Source organism: Polypterus senegalus, chromosome 2 (assembly GCF_016835505.1).
Source record: "Polypterus senegalus isolate Bchr_013 chromosome 2, ASM1683550v1, whole genome shotgun sequence".
Lineage (NCBI taxonomy): Eukaryota > Metazoa > Chordata > Cladistia > Polypteriformes > Polypteridae > Polypterus > Polypterus senegalus.
Window position 1 is genome coordinate 211695141 of NC_053155.1, and position 27372 is coordinate 211722512.

Here is a 27372-nt window from a genome sequence, read left to right on the forward strand (position 1 = left end):
AGGTCTGTAAATTTATTAAAAATCAAAAACTGTAATCTCACATTTCTATAATAAGTACTCAGACCCTTACTGTGGCGCTCCTGATTGTGGTCGAGTGTTTGTTTTAATTCTCCTTGACATGTGTCTAGGACTTGATTCGAGTTCACGTCTGGAAAATGAAATGACTGGTCATCATTTAGAAAGGCACACATCTGTGTATATAGGGTCCCAGAATTCAAACTGCATGTCAGGACAAAGACAAGCCATAAAGTCCAAGGAACACTCTGTAGACCCCCTTGATAAAAGTATGGGAAGGCATGGATCAAGTCCAGGGTGGATAGGCATTTCTAAAGCTGTGAGTGTCCCCAGGGGCACAGTTGCATCAACAATTGTGAAACTGAACAAGTTTCTAACATCCTAGAGTTGGCTGTCTGGCCAAACTGAGTAACCAGACAAGAAGAGCCTTGATTGGGGTGGTGACCAAGAACTTACTGGTCACTCTAATAGAGCTGCTGAAGTCCTTGTCTGAGATGGAAGAACCTGTTAGAAGGATGACTGTCTCAGTGGCACTACATCAATCGGCACATCTGACAGTCTGCTTGGAGTTTGTCAAATGGCATTTAAAGGACTGAGAGCATGGGGAAAACAACTCTGCGGTCTGATGAAACCAAAATAGAATTCTTTGGGCAGGACTCCAAGCACTTTATCTGAAGAAGACCAGGTGCAGCTCATCATCTGCCTTATACCATCTCTATGGTGGAGGCAGCATCACGCTCTGGAGGTGCTTCTTAGAAGCAAGGATAAGGGGACTGGTCAGAGTTGAGGGAAGGATGAATGCAGCCAAACACAAAGAGGTACTTGAAGAAAACCTGCTCCAGAATGCATGTGGCTTCAGGCTGGTGCAGTGATTAACATTTTAGCATGACAATGGCCTGAACCATACAGTCAAGACAAAGTTGACAAGTCACTGGCTGCCCGTGAATGGCCCAACTGAAGCCCAGACTCAAACTCCATTGAACATCTGTGGAGAGACCTGAAGATGGCAGTTAATAGGCACTTCTCATCCAGCCTTACTGGAGCTTGAGAGGATCTGCCAAGTAGAATGGGATTAACTTGCCAAATCTAGGTATGCAAAGCTGTAATTACTGTCAAAGGGGCTTCTACCAAAAAAAGTACTAAATTAAGGGTCTGAATTCTTACATGAATGAGAGATTTCAGTTTTTAATTTTTAATACATTTACAAACTTTTTTGAAAACATGTTTTTGCTTTGTCATTATGGTTTATTAAGTGTAGTTTGGGCATTAAATTAAATCTACAACCCAATATAATGTGGAGAATGTCGAAGGGTTTAAATATTTTCTGAATCCACTTTATGTACCATTTCAAATATAGCATTAACTTAGTTGATGCCTTGGATGATCTCTTTAGTGGTGGTTACTTTACTTTTTAAATTAATGTTGCATATGTAAATATCCATCCATTATCCAACCCGCTATATCCTAACTACAGGGTCATGGGGGGTCTGCTAGAGCCAATCCCAGCCAACACAGGGCAGGACGCCAGCCCACCATACCATATGTAAATATTATATTCCTATGTGATTATTTGCAATGTGACAATGCAAGCTTAATCATGAAGACCATTAAAACACATACAGTAGTAAATGACTGCAGGCCCAAAGTCCAGTGCTTTTTGTTGTTTTTATGTGTTACTGTCATTCCCACATTCAAAGGGCCATTCAAGTTCACCCACAACATATGATGCTGCCTCCCATCAATTGTTTCACCCACTTGTCCACTCTCATCTCCATCCATTGTTTTTTCCTGTCTTTGTTGATGTGCAGTTTTCTCCACCCTGCAGTCTAACCGTATATCCTGCACGTTCGTAGTCTAATCACACAGACGAAGGTTTAAAGTGTAGCTTTTACCTGGTGAGTTTCTAAGACAGCCAGCCTCCAACAAGACACCATAAAATTGGCTTATTCTTGTCCCTCTGGACATGAACTCTGTTCATCTTGTCAGTGTACAAGCCACAGAAAAAAATAAACAGATAAAATTTTATTTGCAAAATTTACTATTGCTCTATATCAAACATACATACTGTATCTTAAAAATGAATATCAATACATGAGACTGAGCACTCACATAGATTCACAATACATTAGTCATGTGAATAAAAATGAAACACAGACCCCACTGTTAGAGCCAATCATTTTGGTTAATCCACAGCGTCAGTTTAAAAAAAAAAAAGAGCCAAGCATCTCTAATGCCATGGGTATTCCACTCGTCTAGGCATGTAGAAGTGAATATGCTGGCAGAATCCACAGAAAATGTTTGCGTTCCCTCCTTTCCACTTCTTTTCATTTCTGTCTACATGTGTCTGAAATTTCAAAGAGGAAAGGAGCCCCCAGAAAAGTGAAGATTCTTACATGCCCATCCGAATGCTCTGGATAATTTGAAAGATGGCTGCGATTAAAAGAAAAGAAGTGGATTAGTAACCACACCATTCCCAGGCACCAAAACACCAAGAGGTTAAACCTGCTCTTATTCTCAGTCAGCCTTTCTCAGATTTGGTCCCAATGGACTCCTGTGGCTGCTGATTTTCAGTGTAATCAATTCCTGCTTGAATTTTGACCCCTTCCTATTTCTTAGTTTTTACCTTTATTCTCTCCATCCATTCAATTTTCTAATTTATTAAACTGCAGTGGGGTCATGAGGAGCTGTAAAGTGGGAACCAACCCAAAATGTGGCCCATGTCCATCCTGGAGCAAACTTACACATATGCTGAGCAAATATGCAGCTGCCCATGTGGGCACCGAGAGAACACACAAAGTCCACATTGGTGGTGCTCTGAATTCTGAGGCAGCCGCCATACTGCCACCTTTAATTGTGTCATTTCAGAAACATCCATGAAGAATTTTTCACTTTTTTCAGTTGAGCAAGTATTCAAGGTTATCTTTCTGATTTTTTTTTTCCTATTGAAAATTGTATCCAATTAAGGAAAACGTCACAGAGAAAAAAATGTCAAAAGTCTGAAATAGTGTAAGCTGTCCTAATTAGGGATGTCCATAAGAAATGTAATTATTTATTTCATGAAGTACAAGTACATAATAAACAAGAATAGTTGTGTCAAATATTTAAAATACTAAAATGTCTGCTTCAATTTAAAGAAAGTCTAAATATTCCCAATTGTATTAGAAATGTGTCATTTTTCACCCTCCACAGAAGGCTAGATCCTCAGTAAAGGATCAACAACAACAAAAAATAACATCTTATTTGAAATCACCTGAAGAAGTCTAAAACAATACCCCAAATGCTTATGTTTGAAATTTGCCATTTTTAACCTACTGGGAATGACTAGTGGAGGGCTAGGACCACTGGTGAAGAATTAGATATCAAAAATATTATCACATTCATGATCTGCAACCTTACAATAGCATAAAACAACACTCCGCATTGCCTATATTACTGATCCCCATTTTTCAAAGTTTTGTGAAAAGGAGTAACTTTGACTCCTTGTATCCCATTAACCCCTGAAGTGGACTGATGTGGTGGCATGCACAACTTCAAGTTCTGCTGACCATTTTTGCTGAAGACACTGTCACACACATGCGGATAGGAGACAACTAAAGGGCCTGAATAATTGTAATTCCGTGCCTGGCCAGGGGGTGGCGAGGTGCTCTAATTGTGTCTCTCAATCCCTTACAGACCATTCTCGGGAAATCCCGCCTGGTTCCGGCATTACTGATGATGGCACTTCCAGTCCCGGCACTGCTGTTGACATCACTTTCGGCTTCGGTCTGGATGACATCACTTCCTCCACTGGCCTTTAAAGTCGCCATCTTAAGTCAACAAGTTCAGTTCAATTGTGGACTCCAATCTGTTAAGATGTGTTTATTATTTTCAAAAGCATTTGCAGCCGGGACACAATATACAGATGGCTGCCCCAAACCTTTATGTTGTCTCAGAGTCATCCTTATCACAACACCTATATCGGTTTACTTTTTATCATAAGGGTGTTATTTCCTGCATAGAATATGGCCTAAAATGAGGGGTTCTCAAGTCTGGAGGGCTAAAAAATAGGGAGGAGTCCCAAACAAATTGATGTATTGCATAAATAGACATTGAGACGAGTCAAACTGTATGTCAGAAGTTGGGTCTTTCTTGTACCAGTGAGTCAAGAGGCGCAAGGCATAAAAAAAACTGACGTGATTTCAAAGCGTTAATAAGTAATTCTTATGAACATTATAATTAATTCTTGTGACCATAAAAGAAAAAAAAAATGGAAAAAGTGACTCCTGAGAGTTAAAAACTAGGATTAAAAAAGTGCAGATTTTTCAGATTTCTTACATAACGTAAGGCATAAACAGCAGTTCAGTTCAAAGCAGAAAGGAGAACTGATTAGGAAACATGGCCATCCTCTTAGCCCGAGCTTGAGAACCACTGCTCATCCTAGCCCACTGATAACAGCGCTTTTTGCACTTAATGGATCCTTTTAGCTTAACTGCTGTAAATTTAAATGTAAATTTGAGAATTTTATATGAAGAATATTGTAATTGCAGGGTTTTGGGATAAATGAATTGATGTTTTAGTGACAGTAATGGGACTGTTTTCGTGCACCTCACACATTACTCTCCTGTATCCCAAACTTAAAATTTCAAAAAGGCGTAAAACTGAAATGACATGCAAGCTGGGTGAACTGGCTTTGCTAAACTGGCTTGTGTGTGTGTGTGTGTGTGTGTGTGTGTGTTTCTCCTATGATTCACTATAAAGAAACATTACAGCATTTGAAAAAATGAAACGAGAACAGGCCGTTCAGCCCAGCAATCTCGTCTATCCTATTCATCCAGATTATCCACAATAACATCAATTCAAGATCTAAAGGTCCTTAAAGTCCTGCTGTCCATCACACTACTTGGTAATTTAATCCATGTGTCTATGGTTCTTTTTGTGAAGAAAAAATATCTAACATGAATGCAAAAATCCACCCTTCAATGTTTTCCAACCCCGTCTCCATGTTCTTGTTGCAGAATATATTTTAAAGTAACAGCTGGTATCTACTCTGCTAATTCCTTTCATAATTTTACACACTTCAATCATTTCCCCTGTTAATCTCCTTTCATGAAACACCTGCGTCCTGCTCTGTATTACGGGGAAAAAACACTTTTCATTCTTGGTACCAGAGGTAGAAAATAAGGAAATGCATTATAATGTAAAATCTTAATGTTGTGTACTTCATTCAAGCTCTATAAATATCAAATATTACATTTAATTCAAACAATTCAGGGGGGGGCAATATCCTTCATTATATTGAACAGCGAAAAGCTACAAGATTACTATATGAGAGAAGGGAACAAGAAGAAGTTCATCTTCATTAAGGATTTGAAAATGGAGGCATGAAAGATTCACTGATACCCCATACTGCTGACAGGCACCTGCTTTCCCAACTTGGTCAGTGAATCAGAAAATAGACAGATACACTGAAAGATTTTCACAGGAAGAAAAGAGAGACGTGTTTCCTGGAAGGCTGCAGCCTCTCATTCCTGCCAATTTGTAAAATTCTTAGCTGGCTTCTTCAGTAGATTCCAGTTACTACTGCCTGCTAAAGAAGCATTCTTGGCAGGCATCATTTAACCCTTTGTTGTTTCTCTCACTTCTTTTTTTTTTATCAGTTACTATTTAGGGAGGCGACAGCTTACCATCAAATTTGACGCCATTTGCACCTTGTAAGTATTTATCATATATGACTGTTTCCATAAAACATGGAGAAAAAATATAAAGTAAAAGTACAGTAAAACAGAATATCTGAGAAATACTAAATTTATTGAGGTTCTCAAAACACTAGTGATGTTCTCAGAAAAGGAAAATATACATTATTAGAGTTTGAGCTCCTGCCAGATCAATTCTGAAAACTGCATAATTTAATTCAGAGTCTCAGTCAGCTGGGGTCTATCCAGGCAGCACTGGTCACAATGCAGGAATGAGCCTATTAGCAATTCACTAAATACACACATTTGTTATGCAAGAGCAACAACCAGCAAATAACAAATGTGTGTGGGATTCAAAATGCTCATTCCTGCAGGCAGCAGTGCCAGTCACTATGCCAAAGTACCACCCTACATTTCAACCTCCCAGGAGTATTTCATGTGGACCTGGACTTCAGACCGTGAGGCTGTGGGTTCAAATCCCGCTACTGACAATGTGTGATCATGAGCAAGGCACTTGACCTGCCTGTGTGACCTCCAATTGGCAAACCAAACAAAATGTAACCAATTGTGTCACAAATGTTTTATGTCACATTGGATGAAGGGGACGGCCAAAATTAAAATTACCTGCAGTTTACAAGCATTAACTTGAAACAGCTAGGAAAGGAAATGAAAATATATATTTTGATGACTCTTTTGTGGTATTTCTTGTTCTGATAGTCTTCAGATTAGTTGACACAAATTGTCTGTTTTTGTACCACCCTTATTATCTTCAACAATGAACGTGTAATTTTGCCAGTACAGCAGTGACCAAGACCAGATCCATATCAGCTTTTGGCAGATTTTAAAAGAAATGGTTGAGAGAGAATTGGCACAACGGTTAGGAGCTGACAGGCAAAGTAAAAGAATTCTTAAATGATCAAGAGCAAGTTGCTAAAAATTAATTCATTATAAAAAACAATGACATTTAATTTGGACTAATGAAATGTCCTTGTAGCATTACAATACACTGTGGCTTCAGCAGAACAAATTGCAGAAAGTTAATTTGTCATAATACCTACATACACCACGTGTTTCAAAGGAAGACATGGCAGCCAAAGTGTTTGAGCAGCCAGCTCTGGCATCCAGGTGTGATTCTTGTCCTGGCCATTATCTTTGTGGAGTCTGCATAATATACTTGTCTGTCTCCAAATATTCCCATCTTTCCCTCCACATCAAAAAGGTATGCAAGTTAGGTTGACTGTTCACTGTAAATTTGGATAGAATGAGTGGGTGTGCTTTGGAGTGAGCTTCCAGAGGTGATCCAGGCCTTGTACACAGTACTTCACACATCACCTATAATGGAAATCAGTGACATGAAGAATGGACGTACGGACGTTTGCTTCATATAATGGAGGCGTGCAGAGTATGCTACAGTAGGGCACACCCAAAACCGAAGGGTGCATTAGACAGGAGAAATGTGAAGCATGGATTAGTGTCACCCTTGGGGTAGGTGAACATTCTTCTGTGGGTGGATCACCATCGCCTGTAGACTACAGCATGCAGAAAGTATCCTGGAACAATTTTCTTTAATAGCACATCTATGAATTTAAATGTTGTAGCTTAATTAGCAACAACAGGCCTTAAAGTTTTCACATAAAGCATAAATGGCTGAATAAAAAAAAGCTGCCTAAATGCAGCTGCCATTGATGTATAAGATAAAGGCAGACATGTTTTATTTTGGTCTGAACTGAAGAACAAGGAAACTGAAAAATGTACATTTATTTGCAGAGCATTATGTAATGCTCTGCGGTGGGCTGGCACCCTGCCCAGGGTTTGTTTCCTGCCTTGTGCCCTGTGTTGGCTGAGATTGGCTCCAGCAGACCCCTGTGACCCTGTAGTTAGGATATAGCAGGTTGAATAATGGATGGATGGATTACGTAATGCTGCACAACCCAGCAATGTATCAGAGTAATGCAGCTGCACCAGTTTCAATTTTCAGATTTTATTTAAAATTGTTTCAACAGATATTAAAATTATTTCAAGTGTTAAACATGTAAAGCCATATAGAGGTCTCAACTAAAATATTCCACTAAAAATGGGAACTGTGATGGACTGGCTCCCTCTCTAGAGAGGTTTCTTAATTAGCACCCACCGCAATATTTACTCAAAATAAATTATCAATCCTATGCCCAATGATCACCCCCAAACCAGCTCATCGGAGTTCAAGATTCTAAATGACAGCACAAGCGGAGCCTCAGTGGATCGACTAGTGAGGATGAGCACTGCATCATCCTCATCAAGGAGGAAAACAGCTATGGGTTAGTACTGTGTCAAAGACGAAGAGGAACTCCAATTTCATTGTATCTTCAGTCTCTTTAAGTGAATGTTAGGATTCAGTGGACTGAACAGTGGACACTGCAGCAATTTTCAGAGCACTTCACTTTCCTGCCACCCTTTACAAATCTGTGAACGTTTGCCTGCAATTTACTTGTCTACGTTTTGTGCTGTTGAAATGCTGCTAATGGATTGTTTCTGTGTTTCATCAAGTTATACTCCCGGGCAGTGCTCCTAACCTGCTGAAGTTTCTTGGAGATGCTGATAACTTCCGTAGAGTGAAAGGTGACCTATTATTACATTTTTAGCAAAAATATACCATTTTATCCAGTGTTTGTGTTATGCAGCTTGCAACAAAGAAACAAAAATATAAAATACATTGTAACATTTTCCTCTGTTCAGCATTAACAATATTACATGTGTTATTTATTTACTCAACACTGTACATATTATGGAGAGTTGAGGCACCACGGTGGAACAGTGGTAGTACTGCTGCCTTGCATTCAAGTCCCAGGTGCTCCCTGTGTAGAGTTTACATGTTCTCCATGTGTGTGCTCCAGTTTCCTCCCACAGTGCAAAGATATGCAGGTTAGGTGTACTGCTGAGGATAAATTGGCCCGTGTGTGTGTCTGTTCACCTTGTCCAGGGACTGTTCCTGCCTTCCACACACTGTTTGCTTGGATAAGCAGTGACCCTGCTGTGGAAAAGCTGGTTTCAAAAATATATGGATGGATAAATATAGTGAAGAGTTGTCAGGGGCAAGCATTCAAAGGACAAAGGGAAGTCTTAGCCAAATGAAAGATGGCTATTAGAATTCAAACCTATAACGCCATTGTGTTCGTTAATGCTCTGTTACCTCAAGTCAAACCCCAGATGTAGCAACCTTTTTGGGCACCAATGACAATACTGAACTTTCGTAGAATATGTAGCTCATTTAAAGGAACAGGTAGGCTAGAACCTGAATTGAAGACACGGTCATTTTAAGGGGTGCATGAACTTTATTGTCAGATGGAGTTACTTCTGTGCTCTACTCCTATAGCTGCAGAGGAACACTCTTGGCCCCAGAGGACAGTTGAGTCTGGAGTTAGAAGCAATGCTGTTTCAAACGCTTGCTATCAAAGACAAAGACAAGCCAGACAATGACAGAGAGATGAGATGGAGAGTGTTTTGTACAGTTTGGAAGATTGGAAGGCCACCTCTGATAATAGACAGAGGCACCATTCTGTTTACAAAGGTTTAATGGGGAAGCTGGGTATGATTGGTTTTCTTTTGCTACCATTTTCTTGTGTGTGCTTGACAAAAATACTGTAAATACCTCATTTGACAAGTGTAGTCTCCTTTTAGCATTAAGCTAATTACAGATGCCAAAGGGCTAGCGTTTTTGTGAAATGACAATTGTAGACAGAGAAGAATGAAGAAACTTGCATCAATGTCAGCAGTGTGTCATGTTCCTCAGATGTTGCAACCTCTAGATAGATCTTTGGTAAGCAATATATTTGTAAGTCTGCATCTGGTCATACCCTATTGACTCAGGCTGATATTCAGTGATCAGTTCCCTTATCCCATGACAGCTTGACAATATTGTAATAGTGGAATAATTTCCTCTGATTGTATGCCAGAGAACATTGTTGATGCTCATTAGGGAGCGGAGGGAGCTAACTTAGTAGCAGTGCCATGCTTCAGAGATGAGTCAACTCCGGGATGTACCCACACATTATTAAAAGAAACATCAGTAAAATGAAATATGTTGTTAATATAATCCCCATAGAAATTAAGTACACTTTTATTACAACTTTCATAAAGTTTGTCACTCATCTACAATAGTTTGTCTTGCTTATGCAACTATGCCTCTATAGTGGACATGATGTATTCACTATTGGAATATTGCTTCCCATTGAGGAAGCTGAATAGACTGAATAAAGGCATCAGTTTCCTCAGCCTGGACTAGAGAATAGGGTGGGTACACCGAGCAGCCTTTCCAACCTGTACAATGTGGGTGGGGGCACTGGGATGAAGCAGCAGAGGGGTGGTCAGCAGCTTTCCTTGCTACTTTTCCCAGACAACTGCAAATGGCAGATCAAATCAGAATAACACTGACCAATTATGTTTGCCTTATAAACCATATAATCCATATGGACTACACCCTCAGCATTATAAAAAGACTGTGCGTCTGATCTTGCCAGCACTTCACCATGCTTCCATTGTTTAAATTGTTGTTTGGACTCCTTGAGTATAATGATATATCCTAATTTCATCCTCAGTTAAGAAATGCTTCTTAGATTTCTTACAGTCTGAACTCATTAGCTTGAAATACTTCTTGGATGTGGTGATGCATCCAATGTGCTAAGATTTTGCTCAGGTTTAACCGTTAATGAAGAATGGATTCAGCTAACCAATAACTAATTTGTAAATTGTCTTCTTTCTCATGCAACATCATCCTTTGATTCTCCATTATAATTTGCTACACTGTGGTAACATTTTCTTCTGTCATCAGTGTTAGAGTTTGTTCAGGCCTTTGGTCAGCTTCAAGAGACATATTGCCATTATGGAATTCTACAGCCAATCACATGTCTGTGGTACATGAAGGGGACTGGTCCTAAAACATGTTGACTAGGAGAGAATGAATCTTTAAAGGCGTTCACTAGCATCAGAAATTCAAAGAGAATACAATTCCTAATTTCGAGCTTTTGATGTCCATATTGACTTGGTTCTCAAACTGTCACTTAGAAAACAAGGGCCATGGGATACCAATTCCAGGTTCATGCTTAAAACCTTTTCATCGCCCCTTGTATTTATTCAACCATATTTTATCCGTATTGTGGAATCCAAGGGACCTGGTGTCACAGGACCTGGCAGAAGTCTCTTAAAAGGCCATACATGCAGTACCTCCTCTTTGTATCATGTTCATTACTGCAGAGTTAGATTAGCTAGACTGTATCACAAAAGGACAGTCCTTGTCACCAGAATTTATATGCAACTACAAACTTTTTTTCTAAACTAGTCATTGAAACATTTTCTCAATTTAGGGTCATAATAATTATGCTAGACTTAGTCTCAGCAACTTTTGATATGATAACAGCAGGATTACAGCGTCCCTTCCTGTCATTGCTGGCAGCAATGTCTGAGGACAGTAACAATTTCAAACTAAATCAAACCTCGCATACGCGTGAGTGGCCATTATTTAAATGGAATTGACAGTAAGTAAACAACAGCCTGAGAAACACTTAATGTGTATTTTCATCTTGTGGCATTAACTATCACAATAGGTCTAGACAAATCCATGGATGTTTCATCCTCTTACCCTTGTATTTAATTTACACCAAACAGTTTCACTGCCTGTTACATTTAAAAGGCTGTTGGTGTCACAGAAAAAGTTTATTACATTTATCAGAGCTGATTTTCACTGACTTTTCTCCCCTTAGTCTTATTTATTTTAGTAGCATTTTATTATAAAATTCTTTAAAGGGAAAAGTCTGCCTACTTTTTATGACCATCTGGTATATATTTTTATACTATAATGGTCTGTTTCAGGGTTTGCCAATATTCTCAGTTTAACTTGTTCCAGAATCTTTTCCATGCCCGGGAAGGGATCATATTGTTAAGATAAGTTAAGATGGAGTAAAAGTCTTCTTGTCACTTGTTTCATGGTTTTACTAGCATAGGCACCCTGTTTGTAAAAACAATTATACACTCTCCCTTATTACCCATTTTATGGTATTACAACAAGGAATCTTAATGTTTCTAACTGGTCCTTTTTGCCATATAAAGCTTAATTTTCCAACTCATTTAATCAAGATCAGGATTACAGGAGTTGCAGACTCTGCTATCAGGATTTTACACAAGGCAGACTCTCACCACATCGCAGACTGGTTCCTTTCACAGGGCACACTCATATATGGCCAGTATGGAGTCGCCAGTTAACAATTTATTTGTGGGAAGGAGTGCTAGATACTACCCATTCAGGCAATGTCAATGGCCAGGTCCAAACCCAGACCTCTGGAGCTATGAAGGAGTGCGACTATGTCATGCCTTGTCCTAGCATGACCAACCTTTCTGCGGAAAAACAGAAATGACTAATTCTCCAAGTATTCACCACCTACTAAATGTCACATAATTACTTACATGAAGTCCACCTACAGTATGTCCAGGGAAAATATACCATTATGAGCTCTAAATGAACTAAATTGATCTGGGAAGTAAATTATTGTGCTAGTACACCTGTTATCAAAAGCCATGTGTTGGAGTCAAAAACACATTCAAAGCAGATCTTGGAGAAGATTATCCTCAATTAGGAATAATATAAAAAAATTCTGAAGTGCTGAAATTTTCAACAGATTTCTTTATAAAGAAACTGTAAAAATATGGCACATGTATGAATGAATTTATAGTTAAATTAAACAACCTTGAAAAACTGAGTATCAAGTGGTTTGACACATCCTGGAATGGCTACTGTAACTGATGGGTATAGCTGAGATGGGAGATACTGTGTGTGTGCCACATGTGTCCATGTGCACATGCAGGCTCTAGGTCAAAGCTGTATGTTGAAACTACCATTCATGTATTTTTGTGCTCAGAAGAATTACTTATGAATGCTTTGAAATCACTTTAGCTTGTTTTGTCCAGTCCACCTTACTCAGTGTTATGAGAAAAACCCCATGTACAATATATACCATTCGATTCATTCTGATGTTTAGTTATGCAAGACATCAAGCTTTTTGGGATTCCCCACTATTTTTGGCCCCTCATTTTCAGGCCATTTTTCAATCAGATTTTGTGGAGGAAATTGCACCCCTTCTGATAAACAGTAAAAACAATACGTGTCTTTGGCAAAAATGATCACAAGCACATGAATTTGTGCATGCCACCTCAACCGACCCCAGAGATTCACCCCCTGATGGGATATAATGGGTCAAGTTACTGCTTTTCACAAAATGTCTAAAAATGGGGATTGGTAATATAGGAATGTGGAGTGCTGCTTTATGCTATTTTGAAATTCACAAATGAGAATTTTTTGATATTTGATTCTTTACTCTAAGAGCCACCCCCAGAAGATTAAAAATTACACAAGTATGTGGGGTATTATTTTAGACTATTTTAAGGTCAGTGATTACAAATATGATGTTATTTTTGATCCTTTACTAGGGCCCGAGCCCTCTAGGAACCAGAGAGTTAAAAACGACAAATTACTTTTACAATTGAAAAAAATTTGAATTTAAACTGAAGCACTTATTTTAATAGTTCAAATATAAGACACAGCTACTCTTGTTTATTATGTACTTCTATCACAGGAAACAAATCATTATATTTTTTAGAAACATCCTGAATTAGGGCAGTTTATGCTAATTCAGACCTTTTAATTTTAAAATTGTCTTTACACCTCTGCCTGTTCTCCTAATGCTGAACATGTTGTGGTAGCAATCTTTACTGTTAACTGAGTATCTTTAATACTTATTTTTTTGTTCTGTTCTGCTCTGATGTGATTTGGTGTATTTTCTGCAAACTTTACCCAGGATATAAAGATCTCATACTGACTAATCCAATACTTAATAGTTCATATTTAAGAATTTTATTTATCTGTACTATCTTGTACTGCTCTGTACTCTTGTTTACTCTGAAATATGCCTCACAACAGTGCTTTCTAGAAAAGGCCTCTTGTGAAGACTTTGTTAGTAAATTGTTTAGTTACACTCCTGTGTTTCACCACAGGCATCCCACAAAAACAAAAAAGACCACACAAATTGCTACAGTAAGCAGGCATAACACTTAAAGCAGTCTAAACAATATTAAATAGCATTTGTCACATTATTACATTCACTACTTACTTAAAAACTTACACTACCTTAATGTTTTATTTTATTTCCATGCTTTGAAATATAACATGTAAATCACGGTGTTGCTGAATCACAAGAATAACAGGTTTTTCAATTTGGCATACACAATATTTTGCTGTTTTTACAGAATTTATTTTGGTACTTGGTGAAAATACTCAAAACTGATACAACATGGTATTGGAATCACTGGTTTACTGCTAATAAGGCTAACTGGTTGAGAGGTCAGGAGCAAATGGATTGAATAACTATTTCAAAGCGTTTAAGCACAATACAATACTTTGTTAATTTTGTTTAGACAAATTATGGATTATTAAGATTGAAGAATGGCAAATGGCCAATTTTCTTCATTATGTTTTCAATAAATATTCCAAAAATATGCCAAAGTGTAAAAAAGCTCAAATATTTTTAGGACAAGGCCCTTAACTGAAGTCATTCTGATGCAAATAATCAAACAGGGCCATAATTAATTATATACATGAGTCAAGCTTAACAGAGAATTACTTTCACAGTAACTTTTCACTCAATTGATTCTGTTGCATGACAAGAAAATATGTTAAGGGCATGCCTCAAATCTTTCACATTTGTAAACTTCAAAACTTTTGATTTCTCTCTGATATGACTACTAAATATGGACTGGGCTATACTGCTGCACAGTGACCATCAGTGCCACCACAAAGTTCTCACTTGCTACTCACTGGCTGGGTAGTGTTAACATTTGATTGTTTGTCCAGTGTTTGTATGGATTTACTCCACAAAGATTTCCTCTCATAGTTTAAAGATATGCTGCCAGTTTTACTAGTGTTTTAATATTTTCCCAAGTGTGTGCACCCACCTTTATGTCTTATCTAGGATACTTTATACACTGCATCCCCACAATTTGTTAACTATACCGATACAAATTAATGATTTCTTGGTTAAAACCTTGACATCTCCTAATAACATATCATTCTCAATTTTAATATTATTAACATTATCTATTGGGCCATTCTTTAATCTGCATAATTCACTAGAGGATTGTGGAGTCTCAGCTGTGTACTGCAGCATCAGGTACAAGACAGGAACCAGCCCTGGACAGCTTAATATTCACACACGAACACACTCACAAAGCTCACAATAAGTCACCAATAAGTCTAGCACACATGAATTTGAGATGTGGGAAGAGACTGAAGTCCCTGGATAAATCCCATACAAATATACGGAGAATTTGAAAATTCTAAACAGCCTGTGACCATGTTGATATTTAAACCCAAGACTTCAGAGTTTTGAGGCTGAAGCATTACATCTGAGCCACTTTGCTACTCTTCCTAATTTTATTATATTATAATTACATTATGTATTGTTAGTTGAGTGTCTTTGGTACAAACAGCCTCTTTATAATACACATACATCATAAAGACAGTAAAGCAAAATATAACTCCAATATCACTATCCTGATCTACAACTCCCTTAAAATAGTAAAGCAGAAGAACTACATAAGGTTCTCAAATAATTTGAAAATTGATACTCAATGAGGAAATCATGCTGGATTTACCTTTTTGTCAGCATTCTTAAATAGAATCATCTGGTTATTTTTTTATGTCTTTTTCTTTCAAATAAACCACAGTAACCTGTAACAAATTCTTGGTTTATCACTACAATTCTTTCTTTATAATCTACACATTGTACACATCATTCCCAAACAGAGGCACATATAGGAAAATGATGGTATTACCTGATCCACATACAACAAAAACAAAGAGAGCCAATAGCCATGGTCCAACTGGGTATTTCTCTTCCTGTGGTCGCTGCAATAAGGAAGACAAGATATCTTTATAACTGTTGCAGTAGTGACTTGATCGTTTTTTTTAAAAATCAGTATCTTTCCCTGCAGTTAATTACATTCTGTGTTCATTAGAAAAAAAATCTTTGTGACACTTCTTCATAATCGTTTGGAAAGGAGGCACCTCAGCTTCTCCTGCAAACTTTGTGTGCACAATGTCTGTTATCTGTAAAACCATGACATGCTTCATGTTGGTGGGACATGCAAGTTAGAAATTTACTCCTCTTGGTAAATTTCACCATGCTACTAAAACTAATAAATTTGACTTCTTCACGGTTATGTCACACTGTTCAATTTCAGATTTTCGTGGACCAAGCTGGACACCCAAGTCTATAATATCATCAATAGTGGAGCTTCACATTCAGTAGGATGTAATGATTTATCAAATGTCTGATGACAGGATTTTTATACCTTAAGTTATGCCAAAATTGTGAGCTCTCTGATTACATCGTGACTGGCAGTTTTCTTTAGGTAACAAAATAAATTTTCATGTTAGGCCTCAGGTAGAAGATTATATCCTAAATGTTTGTGAAAAATGTTGCCATTCATTTATTTCTTCTTTTCTGCACACCTACGTTTACTGTAGATGCTGCATTAGTGTAAAAAAAACTTTTTTGTTAATTGTGACATAAGATAATGCTTGTTTGTTTTTGAAGGAGCTGGTACTCCCCTGTGACAAAACAACTGCACTCCATTTTTTTTACAAATACACTACCTCCATCAAGTATAAGACTCTGATATAATGTGAAATTCAGATTAGCTCTTACTTTTTCCACGTTTGTCGTAGAAAACAGTTGCACTTCTATTGTTATCTTTTAGAGTAAGATTTACACCTTGTGTAAAAAAGTGCAAGTAGAAAAAGAAGGAAGGAGTTTTGAACTTCAGATTAGTAAAAACAACTATTTGATTTAAAGGGAATTATAAGCTCCACCATTCTGTGAAATTGTAAAGCAAAAATGGAAAAAAGATGGAGAGTTAAAAAACTGAAACTATGAAATTATATGTTCTTGTTCCTCAGAAAGTGGATTCCGATTAATAAATTAGGTGGAACAAGTAAACACATAGTAGTCACATGCATTCTTCAGTGGGAAAACTGAGAACCTCTGATGAAGATATTTAACAGCTTTACTGTGTGCTTTAAGAATTTCATCATCATCAGTCTTAAATGATAACAACTTAGATGTTTCAACTTAAATTATTTAGGTTTTCTGTGGTGGCGATCTACGCCAACACTACCTGATCAAGGCACCATGTAGTCCCTACATTGATGGATTGAAGGCCAGATGTCCATCATCATCTAATTCTTCCACAAGAACCTTGAAAATTATGAGGACTGATTTAGATTATTTATGTTAGGTAGAATGCCTAGTTGGGGGTGAGCGGTCTTGTGACCTCGGAACCCCTGCAGATTTAGTTTTTTTTTTTTCTCCAGCCCTCTGGAGTTTTCTTTTTTGTTTTTTTCTGTCCTCCTGACCGTTGGACCTTACTTTATTCTTTGTTACTTAGTATTTTTATATTTTAATTTTTTTATAAACTTTTATATATTCATCTTGTAAAGCACTTTGAGCTACATCATTTGTATGAAAACGTGCTATATAAATAAATGTTGTTGTAGTTTATTCTATATTCTCTTCAACATCTACAGTATGTGGAGAATATCTCTCATTTGCACTTTACCTTTTTAATGCATCCCTACATTTTGCCATCAGCTTAACTTTAATTTGTAGCATCTTAGAGGATATGGATGGTGTTGAGTTAAAACAAGTATACTAATGATGCTAACCTTTACACGAAGATCACTCCTACATACATGATAGCTACACTATGGTCACTTTTGTTAAACAATTTTCAACCTTGAGCTCTCTATTGACAAAATACCATTGCTCCAGCTCAGTTAAATTTGATTCCTTCTTTTGCCTCTGATCTTATCCACTTATCTCAACATTCACTGTGACCAGCCTTTAAATAATACTTGGCAACATACAGAGCTTGGTCGCTGATCTGTAACACAAATAAACCTGATCAGCTATGACAACTCTCCATAGTCCAACTGAACCACTTCTTCATTCTTCATACTCTAGCATTCCTTTACCACATCTGAATTGTATCTGAGCATTTGTTAAACTGTTAAAATATAACTTATGACTGCTAACGCTGGCACCTTTAAACTCAATAATAAATTAAAGAAACAAATCTACTCTAGTAAAGGCGAATATAGTCTTTTTACTTGGACTGGTCATATATGAGACCTTAATGTTATTTGGCAATTTCCAATTTCTTGTGAGTGGATGAGTATTACTGTATACATCCCTACCCTGTCTCATTTGTAGAAGTATATGTCATCCTCTGTACACCTACACCTGTGTTTTATAAAGCACAGCTTTGCTCCCTCAAGTACTTCTTCCTTAGGAGACTAAAGCAGCAAGGGATATTTCAATGAGTAGAGTGACACCAATCTGCCAATGCAGAGAAATTCTGAGATGGAAACTTAGATGGAAATCTCCAATCCAGATGTACATGTGTATCCTGAGAAAGTTAATCTATCTGCCTCATATGTCTCATAGGATAATGTATGACTGTAATGGAAACTCACTGTAAACAAGCTGACATTTATTTCTTGCTGTGTTACACAGTTATAACTGTTACATTTTTTATTTCTGCATTTTACTTTTCAAAAGATGAAACACAATGATATTATTTTCATAGCTGCTCATGAGTTTAGTGGGTATTTGAAATTCTTCCTTACATAAAAGAATAAAATATGTAAAAAACTAAATTGACAAACAAAATAACAAACTTATCACAAACAAATATAATTGATATATTGATTTTCTTTTTAATTTTTCACTGAAAATTAAAAGGTTGATTCCTGATTGCACCTCAGTGTTTTCAGGTTACTCTAGCCCCTGAATCAGATTAAGCTCTCTACCTAGTATTTAGGAGGTCATACCTTTCAAATTAACAAATTAGTTTTGCCCATCACAATATTATTTCTACTTTCAATTATCTTAAAATTACCTTTGTTATTCTGAGTTGCTAACTAGGCCTTTAAAGGCTGTACTTTGAGTGTCTAATGTTTCCTGCTTTTTTTCTTACGTTTGGATTATTTTCTTATAAATTGTTTTGTTTCCCATAAATGCCTAATCTTCACAATGGAGGTAACTGGATTTGTCAGCAATTTCAGACACAAATACGCAACATATGACTGAATGATGGGTGGAATGAGTTGTTCCTCTTCTTAATAGAGCAGACAATAATGTGTTTGGCTGTTGGTTAGGACTGCAATGGCCAACTCTACTGAATGCATTTGCATGAAACCATAAATCTTCTCTTGTTTTGCTATTAAAATGGACTTGGGATAGCACTTATTGTAAAGACCTACTTTTCTGAAATTATTCTTAGTTCTCCTTGTCTCCCATTTATTCATTTTAAATGACTGCAACAACATTTATTTGCCTATACTGAACTGCACTTTTTCACGTCTGCCCAGTGTTGATAATTGCATGAACTTCTCTGGCATTTTAGATCTCTGTTACTTTTCTAATTCAGGATATTTCTTCTGTCTATAATTATATTGGATAATTTTCCACATGCCTGAGAAGAATGTATAATTTGTTTGTATTCAACTTTTGCATGGAGAGAAAGGTCTACCAAGTCGGTATACCACATACACTACCTGAAAACACTGTGGTCATGAAAAAAGCAAGTGGTAACACTATCATTTTTGGAATGCTAATACCTTCCAAAATGGCATTGGGAATAACTTATCATAGACATCTAAATGAATTGGAGCAATTCAGAAGAAATAACGCCTTTCCACTACTTGTACAAATTTGAAACCATACTCCTGATACATGGAGGCAATAGTGCTAATCCATGACACCCTGATATCCCTTTTTATTAATAACTAAAACAGATTTCTAAAAAATTCGTTATATTTAGATTATTGGAACATTTTATGTTTAGCAAAACTCATTATGATTATCACTTGAAAGAAACTCTTGAACAACAAGATGCTTCTACTGTCACCAGATTCATCACTCTTTTCTAATTTATGTTTAAGATAAGATAACGCACATTTACAATACTATATCTTCTACCTTACAATATCTTACAATATTTTCAAAACCTCTATCTAGATACTGTATATGTAACCATAAAATGACACCAACTCATACATGACTAAATTTAATCAGTGAATATCTTTTAAGGTCATATCATAAGCAGCACAGCTAAAATGGTGTCTTTCACTCCCCTAATATGTTTGTTTCATTTACCTTGTCTGGGCTAGCATCCACCTCTTAATGCAGATTAATAAAGTAACCTAGACTTCACATTACAGATCTTCTCTAGTATAAATCTTAAACGGTACATCTCTGCAACAGCTGAGACAACCAGTTCCCCAAAATAAAATATTGACAGTTTCATTGGTAGGCTGTAACCCCTTCACGTGTAGAAGGACATTCATATCTTGAGTTGTGCTAGCAATCACAAACAAGTAGCCTACTTAAGCGAGTAAGGAACCATGGTCAAATAATAACACTCTTTAACAATGCTGCTCAAGACTGGACAACAAATTGTATAGTCTAGCATATGTGTTAGTTAGTAAAGACAATGTGATCTCAGAATGTTGTCTAGCAAGATGGATTCCATCTAAAGTAACTTCCAGAATAACTGACTCAGGCTGTGACTGCAGTCATGATGTCTTCTTTCATGCCAATTAAGAATACACAAATTTATTTTATTAATTTTGTCTTAACACTCATTGTGTTGTTATTGTTCACAAATAATTTAGACAGCCGCTTTTATAACTTTCTCAGAATTGGTTAGAGCTACCTGAAATGTACTGTGTGTCCAATAGTACATTGGGATGATAACTCATGATACACAATGGTGTCTACTAGTCAAGTGATGGTATTGGAAGGCTTAAAACACCATGCTGATGTAATGGGTTACATCTGGGATTCTTTAACACAACACACACCTTTCTGTTCTTTTCAATCTTGCAGCAGAACAAAATAAGTAGGAATATAGCAAGTTGCTTGATTTTAATACATAGAATGATGTGTGAAAATTGAGGGATAATGGAAACGTTTTTCTATATGTATGTATGGATCGGTTCAGTTTAACAGACATGTGTAAGCTTACTAAGCAAAACAGAAATTCATTTTGAAAAATGAAACACTCTTTTTATTTGCTAATTGCTTTATGCACATGGAAGTGGTCAGTATTGATAAAACACTGTATCACCCATACATTGCAAGATGACAAACTGACAATCAACTGTGATACAGTGCAGTTATAATTACATTTTATTTACTGATAGATGGGGAGTTAATGGATTGAAATCATGAGCATACAAATATGAGAAGAATGTTAAAGTTGAGAAAGTGGCTGAACTTAAAATACAGTTTATTTATATTTTACAAATAGATAACACTGACTTAAAAAGTAACCAAATATCAATGATGACTTTGAAAACTACACTGAGTTAACTTAAATGTTCTATAAACTCAGATCTACTTGATGTAACCTTCATACTTTTATGATCACTAATGCTAAGTTGTTTGAAATTGTTGATCATGTGGCACTGTTCTTCTTAACTTGGGATCACAGACCAGTTTGGAGGGAGGGGATTGTGGGAAGCATTATGAAAATCAGTGATGTTTCCCATTAAAATACTGCTGTTGTAAACTCTGTAATCAAGAATCTACTTTCTAAAATGCCAGTAAGCACTAAGCAGTACTGTAAGCAGTATCATTGGTTGTCTGAGCTAAAATGATACCTGATGACAAGTAAGTGCTAAGAAGCTCCTTTAGGGATCTTTTGTGCCCACTGGTGTCAGGCAATTCAATGCTTTCTTCTGAAGTCCAAGGCAAAATGCTTATACTCTTTTTTAAGTTCTTTTTTCTATTTCTGAACAATACACATTTATTTATTATTTATCAGTTTATTTAGTTTGTTACTTGTCCTTTGAGTCTGTGTCTTTGTTTTTAATGTTTCTGCTACTGCATGCATCTAAATGTCCCATTGGGATTAATAATTTTTTTTAATCTAATCTAAAGGCCACCAGGGTGTGTTTTCTCGCCTCCGCTGATATGCAATACAATTTATACAACTACTAATGCTATTCTGCATGCATAACTAATTAGGTAGTGAATGGACATCAGAAGCTTTGGGGAAAAAATACACAGAAAAAAAGCAACACTACCCAGATCACCCAAAATATTTACATAATATGTTTACATCAATCGCAAAAACTAGACAAAAACATACCTATGCAGTAATGTACTACAAGCTTTATATAAAAAACATGCAGAAAAGAAAAAAAATAAAACTAGTAAATAAGGATGAGGACTACTGAGTATGATAGCTCTCTAAATTTTAGGAATTAGTCACTCTCTAAATTGTGCTATATAAAATAGCAATAGACTGATGCTCACTGAAGTTAATATTAAAGGTATACAACTGCTCATCATACAGTATATCCTCAGCTATACTTGCCAAAAGGAGGTCTGGGGGTTGGAGATAAAAAAAGTCAGATTTATGTCACATTAATTAAGACAGTGAGGCTTAAACCTCCTTGTCCTACAGATGTCTGCATCCACTCAAGATCCTAGATTCTGCATGAATTAAAGATTTAATAATATACAGTAATTGTTATCTGACATATTCTGCATGAGGCAGTACAGTATTATAATATATTGTCCTTTTAAGGTTTTTCTTATTCTTTGAATTGCTTTTTTACTACATAAAAGTCAGGATGTGACATAATCAGTGAGCAATGTAAACCCACCATTATAATGCTTTGGCCATGAACAAATACCAACTATTACACTGCTATCTTTCATAACAGGTGTCAGCTGGATCAGAAACCAAAGTTAAAACCAAAGAACCCATCCGGGAACTAACGTGCAGTGTAAAAGCGGTGTAAACTGTTACAGAGATGATATCACATCTCCTGTGAATAACAATCTAATAAGCCTTTTTATGTTTTTGCTGATTATAGATTGACTGGTTTGAGGTACCTGTACTTGTACTGCTGTCAACTTGACGAAAACTCAAGGTTCCATCTGCCAGCTTTTACAGGTGATCCCACTGGCCAAATATTCACTGATATCCAGCTTTTTTAATGAATGCCGCTATAAAATCATAACTGTATGTGCCTCTGTGTACCATTACTGTGAAATCTTGAGATAATTAGAACAGCTCATTATACACACTCACACATTCAATGACAGACAAATATATACAGTGAATGGGAGTTACCGCAATTATTTGTGTGAGCTCTTACAAATATCATATTTCTCTTTTGGCACCTAACTTTAAACCATTACAATTGAAGAGGACAATCAAGGAAGGTGCTTGCATATAGCATACAGCCACAAATTTGACTCATGTATGAATATATATTACCAACAAGATTTCAGATTGTTTTGATTTATTGTAATTGGCCATATGTGTACTTATGATCCCATCATTCTATACACAATTACAAAGAAATGCTAATAAAAATAAAATAACAAAATGATGCATCCTAAAATCAAAAATATAATTCTGAACACAAAAATGCCATGCATTTTGTACAAAGAAATATAAATAAGGGAACATCACTGGACTTTTATGTCTTCTGCCATAGTTAAATAAATCAACATTTTGGAGTGTATACATATTCAAAACCTTTTAAAAGACACTAAATGCCTTGTGACAAGTACAAAGACAACACTTTAAAAAACACACTCTTTGCAGTCAGCGCTTCAGTTTAGCATTTAAAATTTATCAGAATATTGTTGATCAATTCATCAATAGTTCAAACTTGTCCCTAACTGTTTTGACTATGGGAAAGGTGCTATATAAATAAAATGTACTATTATTATTATTATTATCAAATTATGTATCAAAAATTTCAGAAAGTAAATTTGCCAAGGATTCCTGTGCCAACTGTTAAAAGGGATGCTATTATCATCACAAACTTCTTTCATGTGCAATAATATTTTGTAATATTTCTGTAACATTTACATATAACCAATATCAAGTTGAATCCATACCATTAATGAAGAGATTTTAAAGTAAACACTGGTGCTTAACCTACTTACTACATTTAAACTCTATTATTGTGTTATTTTAAATCTCAGTTTGCTTAAGATAAAAGGATTTTGTGGTTTCTTATACACAACTCATACTCCAAGAAACAATCTGACAGTTTTTATTGGAATCTCTATATTATTTCTGTGCATTTCTTTGTAATAAAGAGATCAATACTGCGCAGGATAACACTGTGGCCTCACAAGTTATACATCTGTAGCATAAACTATTTTGATTTTACTTCACATATCACTTTACAGATGTAAACTACACTTAAATAGTCTGCAGATATCAATTTACGAGGCTACCCATTAGCTAAAAACCAAACAGAAGAACTCTGGTCCTTACACAGTGTTATTTTTATCAGTAAAAATTATTAAAGGCCTGTGTGTTTGTTTGTTGTCTATCTCCACCAGGGCTGTCCAGCTCCAATCCCGGAGGCCCGCTATATGGCTGCACATTTTCCTTCCTACCACTTTTTTCATCAGTAACCAGTTTCCTCTGTTAATTACCTTCTTTTCCTTCATTTTAATTTTAATTGTTTTCTAAGATTCAGTCCTACAGCTTACTTTTTTTGCATAAAATCAGTTGGACAAAAATGAGATGTGAAGTGTGCCAACAGATGACCAGCTAATTTGGGACCTCAAACTCCCACCAAATACACTCCAAACAGTTTTTTAATTAGAAGCTGAATCATCTTAAGTAAACCTGTCATTTAAATTCACAGTTTGTTGTTGCTCACATTCTGCCACTGTAGATATTTCCAAAACTGTGGATTTTCTCTTTTCTAAGAGCACCCTCAGAGTGTTTTGTGGACCTGAGCAGGTCTACATTTCTGAGACTTTCACCCTCCTTTATTTTTAGATACTGCATGATGGACACAGATTGCTAGTCATATGTTGGCTTGTTTTGTATCTCATTATTGTTTCTTTCCTAATTATGGAAACAATAGACAATGAAGGGGTCTTAGTCTTCAATGCCAGGGCATTCAAAATTAAGGCAAAAGAAGTTGACTAGCAGCAAAAACTGGTCACTACCTAAGAAAACTGTTAGAATGAAAACCTGATGTCACTGTAGCCCTCTAGAATCCGTTTTGATTTATTTATTATACCTGAAATGAACTCTGCTGTTTTACATTCCTATATTCTTAGGCGACATATTTTCTGTTTATTTTCTTCTATTCCCTTGCGTTATCCCATATCAATGTATTTTTATTAATTTTTTGGGCACCCTCTCTTTAGTGATTTCCTCTCCAGATGAACTAAATTTAATAGACTTTTGACTAACATTAAATATAATTTTGGATAATAAACATTACTATAACTACTTATTGTGTACAAAAGTTGTCTATCTTAAAGTGATCTGCTATAAGCAACACAGAATAAATCTTAAGTAGCCAGGGGAAAAAGACAGTTTTGACATTACAAGTACACTCTTGCAGGCGACTGGGAAGGCAACCCACTTTTCGTGTCCTGCAGGTTCTAGTTAATACGTGCGGTGAAACCCTAACAAGACGCGAACGAATGACAAAGCAAGCGTGTGAACAGAAACAGGCTGGTAATTTAATTTACCGACTAAAAATGAAACGAAGAAAAAGACAGAGGCCGACCGAGTTCTTTTATATTCCATCAATGAACGCAAATACGCCCACACCCACGCCCCCTGCCTTGAGCTTTAAAGCTCACCTTTTATTCACTCCAGTGCGGATCAATCCGCGTGGATACGCAACGACACCTGACTCTTGAGATTTTCTCACGCGCTGATAAGTCAGTGACCGCTATTATCAACAGGGACTTTCCGCTCCCCTTCGGTAAGCCGCACAAGCCCCCCGCTCCTTTCTCGTACGCTGGCGCACAAGCAGATGCTCGCTCCTTCTTACCAGGGTCTTGGCTACGTTCCCCCTCTGTGTGATGTTTTTACTGTGCTTTTCGTTTGCCATTCGAATCCTCTGCTTCGCTACCATCTTCCTTCCGTGCGCTGAGTTCTTCCCTGACGCCAGCCCCGTGTCTCGCAGCGGTGAAGCCGTGTGATGCTGAGGCTGCTGTCCTTCAGCACCTGCGAGACGCGCACGTAACGCCAAACGGACGGAAGTGCCCCCAAACCAGCACACCCCCAGCGCCTCCCCGCCCCCTCGTAACTTATTAACACATACATTAATTACAAAACAAGTAAGCAGCGAATATTTGTGGAATTAAGTGTGATCCTCTTCTCGCCAGCTCTCCTCTGCGTCTTATAACACAGATGTTAACACGGCTTCGTGCTCGCACTTGGTTTTTGAGTGCGCGAAGGAACCGGGTTGGGTGTAATACGGCTTTTCGGCGGGCAAGTGACGTTTCGGGGTTCGCGCGCCGTAGTAACAGTCAGAGAGCGGAGCTGGGCGCGCGAATCGGAGTGTGTGGAGAGTTCAGAAGTGTCACGGAGGAAGGGTGGGATCAGCAGAGTGGTCTGGAGAAGAGGCATCGAGTTGTTCCACGCGTTCCCCGTTTTTTTCTGCTTATTGTGACAACTCAAAAGCTGACAGTAGGGTTAAGAATCCGTGCCATCCGTTTTTTAAAGGCCTTACTAAAGGAGTTAATAAATACCTCTGCACTGTAAATGTACACATGAATGAAACTTGAACGCCGCATAGCGAAATATTTTAACTGTAGTCAGTAACTTTAACTCAGACCCCCCATTTTAGTTAGTAGGCAGCCTTATTTAACGTGTGTAAACCTTCGTAATGCAAAGCATTAGAAGGATGGCCTGCCTTGGGGGTGGTTCATGCATGCGCTGTTGCAGGGATTTGCATTGAGTCCTTAATATCCTAAAATTGAAGTGCAGAAAATACACAGAGGTTTTGTGGATATTTTTTCTGTCGTAAAACATTTATATACAGTAAGGGACAACTTTCTTCAGTTTTCTTCAATGGACAACCTTAAGAAAAAATCCTATCAGACTCAAGGAACAGGTTACCAAATTACCTTCAGATTTGTCAAAAGACAGATACAGGTTGACCATTTAATCCCAGAAACTAATAAAGTTCAGTTATTCTGTAAGAATTTGTATCAGCATAAAGGAGCATGTTTACTGCTAAATACCATAACATATTCTGTCTTGATGATGTCCATTACAAAAATGTCTACTATTTGCCTGTCATTTCATTCTTTTCTCCTTAAAATGTACTATTGACCACAGCCTGAACCAAAGAAAATGGAAGAAATGTCACCGCCTTGGTCTGATTTCACAAGGAGCAGTATCTTGATGAAAATCCTTTAAATGTCAGCACCATGGGTAGTTTTCTACTGGCCAGGAGACCCATGGTTCACTTGATTATGAATATTTTATATGGACTGAGTTCTCCCCAGGAACATATTTGTCCACGTTTTTGAAGACACCACAGCTTTTGTTGTCCTCTCTTGTCACATTTCTTTCAGCATAGGCAAGTTCCAATTTTCAGAAGCCATTTTTCCAGTGCTGAGTTGCTGAGAGCTGAATGTATCCTGGCTGTAGTTTAAGGCAGAATTCAGACGCGGATAAGGTATAAATCTGCCTTGTTTTATGAAAATGTTATAAGTTATCATATTTTAGTTAGGTAATGGGATTATTGCTGTTTTGGCTGATAAACTCGTTTACTTTACATTTGATAGTTTTGTGGCTC

General features: G+C 37.0%; 1 protein-coding gene across 1 annotated transcript; it reads right to left on the reverse strand.

The window, feature by feature from the left end:
- Positions 1–1537: 1537 nt before the first annotated feature.
- Positions 1538–25826, reverse strand: serp2 (stress-associated endoplasmic reticulum protein family member 2). Its single transcript, XM_039745278.1, has 3 exons — positions 25615–25826; positions 15543–15615; positions 1538–2445 (listed from the first exon to the last, which is right to left on the reverse strand). The coding sequence occupies exons 1-3, from the start codon at positions 25696–25698 to the stop codon at positions 2405–2407; spliced, it is 198 nt and encodes a 65-aa protein (XP_039601212.1). The 5' UTR covers positions 25699–25826; the 3' UTR covers positions 1538–2404.
- Between the last annotated feature and the right edge of the window lie 1546 nt (positions 25827–27372).